The sequence below is a fragment of the Octopus bimaculoides genome, chromosome 2, assembly GCF_001194135.2.
Source record: "Octopus bimaculoides isolate UCB-OBI-ISO-001 chromosome 2, ASM119413v2, whole genome shotgun sequence".
In the NCBI taxonomy this organism is placed as follows: domain Eukaryota; kingdom Metazoa; phylum Mollusca; class Cephalopoda; order Octopoda; family Octopodidae; genus Octopus; species Octopus bimaculoides.
The window spans coordinates 123,999,509-124,007,059 of record NC_068982.1 but is presented as its reverse complement, the minus strand read 5'-3'; the positions used below and the strand labels follow the sequence as shown (position 1 = coordinate 124,007,059).

Sequence of the window (7,551 nt, the reverse complement as noted above, 5' to 3'; positions counted from 1 at the left end):
AATATGCTTCAACACAGGAACTCACATAAAGAATCTTGCAAACCAAATCCCAAAACGAAATATTGCTGGTAGTTAGTAATATCAACTTAATTGATTAAATTACCACAAATATTTACATTTAAATATCCATATATATACTTGCAAATTTACACATATAGCAGCTCAATTGTCATATATATTGACTATAATTGAAGTTGTGATATTGAATACATGATTTTCCAGCTGGATTGGTGTGCAATTTCTTGCATAAGATTGGTCTAGAACCCAAACAATTGAAGAAAGGATATAGACATGGTAGCTGAAACCAGCTAAAGGTAGTTATGGTTGATAAGAGACCATAGATGGAATCCTTCTGCAGGTAGAGACTAATGCAGTCCTTACTTCCCCACTCAGGTGAATATTAGAGGCAAAGGATTGAAACGCTCGTGACCCTCAGATACACGCTAATGATACAGTAGAGTTTCTGACATTTCAATGGATTCAGAAGAAGAGTCTGCAATACTCTTGAGTAGCTTCTGCAGTTTCCTGTGAGGCAAAGTATCTCCAATATTTATTTCACCTGAATATATTGAACTTGCTTCTTCTAAATTAGATATTGGTAAGTTAGGTAAGGACAAAAAAATCTCAAAAAAAATTCAGGAAATCATTGTGTTAGATCACTCACCAATACAAGTTGACCGATCACTATCCAGTGTAAATCCTGGCTCACATGAACAGGAATAACTTCCAGGGGAGTTGTGACAGAAATGAGAACAAGTATCTGCTTCTCGACATTCATCTTCGTCTAAATATGAAAATAAAATGACATATATTTATCTAACTTTATTGTTTAGTACATACATATAAAAATATGCTTTAAGCTTACAGCTCTATATTTCATAGACAATTTGAAAAAGTAGATGTTTTATTATTATTATTTTATCATTATTTGATGAAAAGTGAAATTGACAGGAATGTCCTCTGTACTCATCTTTGTAGACTACAGTTTTCATTGTGGATCAATTCATAATTCATGATCTCATTGCACACACTCATCCACACTCACCCAACAACACATATGTACACACAAACACACACACACACATGGCTATAAAACTAAGGAAGTAATGGAAGTAATGAAAACTTCATCAGAACACTTCAAAGTACTAAGTCCTGCTTCTGCAATTGAGAGGGGATATATTTCTGTTGTGTCGACGCCCCCAGGCGAAGAAGTAGGATCTCCCAAGACATATAAATAGAGGTAGTCTGGCCGTGGTAGGAGTGTTGAGTAGCAGTCGAGTAGCAGTTGTGTAGCAGTTGAGTAGAGATCATCCGAAGGTGCTAGATAGCAGTAGCTTGAGACATAACAATTTCTAAACGGGTTCTATGGCAATTAAAAGGAATAGAAGGGAAGAGATTTAAAAAGTTAATATATCATATTAGTAATCTAAATGAAGACTGATTTGCAAGTTAAGAAAAATAGTAAAAGGGATACTTGGAACTATTGGAATATTTAAGCAAGAGATTAATTTAACTGAAATTCAAGAACTGTTGGATTAGAGGGTTTCTCTAAGAAATGATAAATAATAGGTCTAAACCATAATTTAAATGCTGTATTCGATTTTGATTATTATACTGGTTAGATTGGTTGGGAATGGGAAGGACATTTTCTTGAAGAAAAAGAATTATTTAATTGAATTAAAGTTTTGATAAAAAATTTTTGAGGATTCTTTTGATACGTAGTAGAAAAGGAACATCCAGATGAAACATGCAAAATAAATAAATAAAAAAATCAATAAAAAGTTGGTGGTAATTAAAGTAAGGAAATATAACATACCATAACAGTAGAGCCCTTGTGATTCCAAGAAAAATCCCTGAGGACACTGATTGCTTGGGTAACCTGAATAAATATAAAAAGAAACCAATTTTTAATGCCATGATTTTTTGTCACACTTATCAATATTATCTTCCTTCTGAACAGATATTAAAAGATGGTTAATAACAAATTTTATCTAATATTGCCTCATATAGTCCTATGTCATATAACTGTTATACAGTATGCAGTTATATGAAATGATAGGCAGAGCTTGAGTTTGGAATGATTTGTATTGTATTTTAAGGAACAAAAAAATGTTGAAATTATTGCTAAACTAAGACTTTAACTACAAATTGTGATTTTCTCAAAGTATTATTTCCTTTGACATTTATTCAATTGTTTAATTTCTTCTTAACTCCTTTTTTGTTCTTGAACTTTTTTTTACTTTAGATTCATTTTTTAGTAAATATTACAAATTTGCCCTATATATATTTTTGTAGCTTGGTTTTTATCCGAATTTTGTGACAAAATCAAGTTTACTGAATTTTTTGTAGTAGAGAGCTATAACTGATAGAAATCCATCTACTATATCACTTGTGGTTGGTTATAGTTGCTTTTCTTGAGCAGATCTATGGTCAATGGGATATAATTTATGATCATCCAATCTCAATTTTTTTTATCATTGTCCAGTATATCTTACTTTTTTTAAAGAGTGAGATTTGATTTGACAGATATTTAGCTATTATGTCAAACAGATTGAACAGCTGATGAAGGAGTGTTAGGTTCTGTGGTTCCTTGAAGGCCATCCTTGATTAACTAGATGGGTGCTTTACTGAAAGATGAAATTCAAAGTTAACTCTTGTAGAATTTGAACTCAAACAACTCAGTTAAATCATCTCTATTAAGATGAAAAATTAGATGGAAATAATTTGTGGTTCTAAACTAGCATACAGTAAGTACCAAATCAAGCTTTCTATATTTTATATTATCCCTAACATATTATCATTCATAAATTATGAAAATGTACCTGGTCGTATTTTAGAATATAAATTGAATTTAACCAATCTTCTTGCATAGTTTATTTTTGATTTCAGAGAATATGTTTGGAGTGATTGAACTAGGTAAGGCATTGTTCCATAATCTTCATCATAAGTGATAGAGTGATTCCAAGCATATGGCACAGGGATTCCATTCATTGAAAATCTCCGGGAGGAATATGCGTAAATAGAACCTGAATAAAAGAAAAAATAATATTTTATTTATTATGCAAAACTAGGAGTTTCATAATAGTAGTAGTAGTAGTAGTAGTAATAATAATAATAATGATAATGCCGTGATTCAGTACCAGGCAGTGCCTCTCATGACTTCTGATCTTTACTGATTTGAAGTGTTATCATGTACATTGTTTTGTCTTGTTATAAAAGATGGGTTACAGCAAATATTCTGCTCAGTACCACAGATTTACTTGTCAGTTGTTTGACCTTAACCAGTTGAGCATGTGCCTAAATTTTTGCAATTTTTAACCTCAACCTTTATCTCCCTACAATTTGTTCCTCAATCACTCTCCTATCTACTGAACTATTCTGTTATTGTAAGTAATGAAAGCAGAACCTGTTACTACTTACCAACATCATAGAGCGATTCTCTCATTTGAGCTACTCCCAGCTGACACCATTCCCTCATTCTTATCTTGTTAGTTTCCATCAGTCAAATTTTACAAGGCTTACTTAATCTGTTTTTATAGTAACCAACTGAAGATGGTCTCTTGATCTATAATACAAACTTCATGTTTCAAATGATCTAAATTAAAATCTTCCATCTACATGTCATTTTAATTTATATTCCAAATACCAGCTTAATAATGACAAAGTCATTTTGCTAAATTCTTCATTATTTTCAAAATTAATTGAAAAAAGGCAGTGTTTCAACATTTCAACAGAAATATGGTAACAAAAGGGTTAACCTGAGGTTCTGGTAGAAAACACTTGTCTGAAATGTCATGCAGTGAGCTTCTTAACCGTACAGTCATACTTCATAGAACTCCTACTTCAAAGTTCTAAAGTTTTGACATGACTTCAAACCCTTTTAGGAATTTAAAGACTTTTAGACTCTTTTTGACTTTTAGTCTGTTAGTGATCATTATAACTCATGTGAATAAGTTGCCTGAAGCAAAACAATTTTCGTTGGTGGACTGACAGCATTCTTGAGAACATATACCATATGATATGATATAGTCTAGAAATCTGAAATGTTGTAACCCAATTTCTTAAATAATATTCATGGAAGAAAGAGTCCTGAAAATAAACTGTATTATATATCAAAAGTCAGCTTTGAGAAAAAGATAAGAACCAGAAAATTTTATTAAATGAATAATGTTATCCTTAACTATATTGTTTAGATTGCTTAGATCAGTGGTTATTAACCATGTTTTTTTTTTTATCTATGAATCACTTTGGTTACTATTCTATTCTGGTGGATCTCCAAAGCCATTCATTGTTAAAAAACTAGTTTTATAGATATTTCTTTCAAAGTTCCTATTTTATTTATCATACATTCATTTGTGTAAGCTGAACTATGTAAAATTCTAGGGAAAGAAACCTAGCCTGTTTCTTGTAATAAATACATCTAAAGCAAAATTTTTTCATAGGCCCATAAAATACTATTGTGAATCCAATTTACTATTTTGCTTGTGTAGACACCCAAAAATTTTATATGGATTCCAGTTAAGAACCACTGACTTAGATATTTAGGTAATCTCTTTCAAAATGCTACATTCTCTCTCTCTCTCTCTCACTCTCTCTATCTCTCTCTCTCTCTCTCTCTCTCTCTCTCTCTCTATCACATCTTACATTTGTCATGAGCCTAGGCTTTATAAGGCTGGAGCTTAACCCTGTTTTCATGAAGGTATAAGTGACTGCCATTGTAACACTCCTCCTGAATAGGCTGCTGATCCATCACTGAGCTAACCTCCAAGTAATTGCTGGGACTCATTTACAGATGAGTGTATGGGAGCAATGTGAAATGAAGTGTTTTGCTCAAGAACACAATGCATTGCCTGCTCCAGGAACTGAAACCACAACCTTACAATTGTGAGTGCAACACCCAAACCACTAAACCATGCAACTTCACTCTTAGTAACAATAACAGTTACAAAACAACAACAACATAATTATCAAAAAACGATATCTAGGGCTCTTAATAAATAGAGTATTAAAATTTTACCGTAACAGAAGTAAGGAATGCTTATTACCTGGTCCAGTCTGTATGTAGTCTTCTTTGTATGGTTCCAAAGTGATTTGTCCTGAATCATTAAGCTTTGGTACATTTCCACGAACAACAATATCCAGCAGAAGATTACCATCTTTGTCAATACCTTTGGCATAATGACTCATTTTCAAAATCTCCCCTGAAATAAATGGAATAAATCAATACCCAAGTGTACATTTATAAATTTTATCTTTTACTTGCTTCACTCATTGAACTGTGGCCATGCTGGGGCACCACCTCGAAGGGTTTAACTGAATAAATTTCCCCCAGTACTTATTATAAGTCAGGTACTTATTCTATTGGTCCCTTTTAGCAAACTGTTAAATAACAGGGACATAAACAAACCAACACTGGTTGTCAAGTGATAGTGGGGAATGGGGAACAAACACGAAGGTGCATATGTGCACACACACACACACACACACACACACACACACACACACACACACACACACCGATGTTTGTCACAGAGGTTCATGGTTGCTGTTTTTCTGAATTTATTGGTTATATATTCCCAGCATTTAAACCTTGTTTCAGCCATTGCTTAATAATGATTAATATTGTCTCACAAACTAGACTAAACTATATCTTCTTTTGAATTCTTTCTAAATTTGGCACAAAGCCAGTGGTTATGAGGAGAGGGGAAATCAATGACATCAATCCCAGTGCTCAACTGGTACTTATTTTGTTGGCCTTGCTAGGATAAAAGGCAAAGTTGATTTCTGTAGTATTTGAACTAAGAACATAAAGAGCCACAAGATATGCTGCTAAGCATTTGTCCAGCATGGTAATGATACTGCTCACTTGCTGCTTGAGACAAAACTATATCATGAATGAATTTATATTTACATAAATTACTTCTTTACTGATCTGTTGTATAACATTCTATGTTTCTTTAAGTGATTTTCAAATAAAAATAACATACTCTTTTCTCCCTATCTTTATTAGTGTCTGAACTTAACATACTTTTATGGCTATGCTTTTCACATCACTTCAGCAACTATGACAAGAAAAACAGATGAATTTTATATTGATTTTGTTGTAGATTACAGGGTACCTCTCTATATTTTGTTATGCAACTAATTTGGATACTGACTTTACAATTTGGTTTGACAGATTAATTTGTTTGTTGCAGTTAATTTTGAATCTTTAGTAGTCATGATTGAAATAAATTTTATTATAGATGGATGCAAACTCAGTCACTTTAGTGAGATTTTCAGATTTATATCAATTTAACTTCAAATTATCTTTATAAAGTTATATAAATATTATGCCTGTAATTTCATCATATTCAACAGTAAAATGAAATCATATAGCTTCTGACATTTAGAACAAATAGTTATCAAAATAAACATAAAATCTGATATTATCTCAGCTGGTTCCAAACACACTAGACAGTAAATTGGCCATGCTAGAGCGTCAAAATAGAATGGCTCACAGTATTTGTCCTGATACTCAGCATTCTATTTTCAAATCCCACCAAGTTCAACTTTGCTCTCCATCCTTTTAGTGTTGTTTTACAAATGCCAATTTAGGATGGTGAAGTGGCAGAACGGTAAGACTGTCAGAGAGGATGCATTTCAGTATCTGTATCAGTTCTTGGCATTCTGAGTTCAAATTCTGTCACAGTCTACATGGGCGGTGGACTTAATCCATTTCCTGGTTTAACCCCATTACTTGGCCCCTTGGGGGGGGGGGTACCTTTACAAAGTTTACTTTGTTGTAAGCATTCAGGTTAGGTCCCTGGCTTGAGAATACCTTTCCCCTTCCCTCCCCTCTGTCTTGGAAGTCTTGTGAAGGGTCATGGGCACTGCCTTCCCTCTTGATCAAACAAAAAAAAAACCTCAGCAGAGTTGGCATGTGTAGTTAAGAAGCTTGCTTTGCAACCATGTGGTTTCAGATTCAGTTCACTGCATGGCACCTTGGGCAAGTGTCTTCTATCATAGCCCTGCATTAACTAATACCTTGTAAGTGAATTTGGTTGATGAAAACTGTGTGGAAGCCTGTTGTGTGTGTGTGTGTGTGTGTGTGTTTCTGTGTTTGTTTGTTGACTTCACTCTCTATCACTCTGCTTGACAACTAGTGTTGGTTTGATTACATTTCTGTAACTTAGCAGTTTGACAAAAGCAACTGATACAATAAGTATCAATTTGACTAAAACCCCAGTATGGCCACAGTCCAATGACAAGCAAAAGAAAAGTTGAAAAATAAAGTTATTGTTGAGATTTGGATTAAAAAAAACAACTATTTACCAACCTGTTAAGAATTCAACTTGAAGGTGCTTGGTGAATTTTCCTTTTGTAAGTGTGAAACCATTGTAAGCACCATGTCTTTCTTTGGCAGTTGTCCAGTAGACTGGACTCAAAATTGATATCAAATTTGTCATATATGGGGCTGGAATAAAAATTGAAATTTATATCAAAAATAGCCAGAGCAATGCAATTTGAGATGATATAACAACAACACTGATGGTAAATGTTCATATGTAT

The 7,551-nt window shown here is 33.2% G+C and overlaps 1 protein-coding gene across 2 annotated transcripts in view; it reads right to left on the bottom strand.

The window, feature by feature from the left end:
• LOC106871048 (hemicentin-1) overlaps positions 1-7,551 on the bottom strand; it is a 359,318-nt gene that overhangs the window by 25,433 nt on the left and 326,334 nt on the right. For both annotated transcript variants that reach the window (XM_052965571.1, XM_014917317.2), the window contains exons 52-56: positions 7,319-7,456; positions 5,046-5,201; positions 2,823-3,026; positions 1,817-1,879; positions 665-784 (exon numbers count right to left, since the gene is read on the bottom strand). In XM_052965571.1, the coding sequence (XP_052821531.1) occupies positions 665-784; positions 1,817-1,879; positions 2,823-3,026; positions 5,046-5,201; positions 7,319-7,456 (681 nt within the window). The remainder of the gene's footprint in view (positions 1-664; positions 785-1,816; positions 1,880-2,822; positions 3,027-5,045; positions 5,202-7,318; positions 7,457-7,551) is intronic.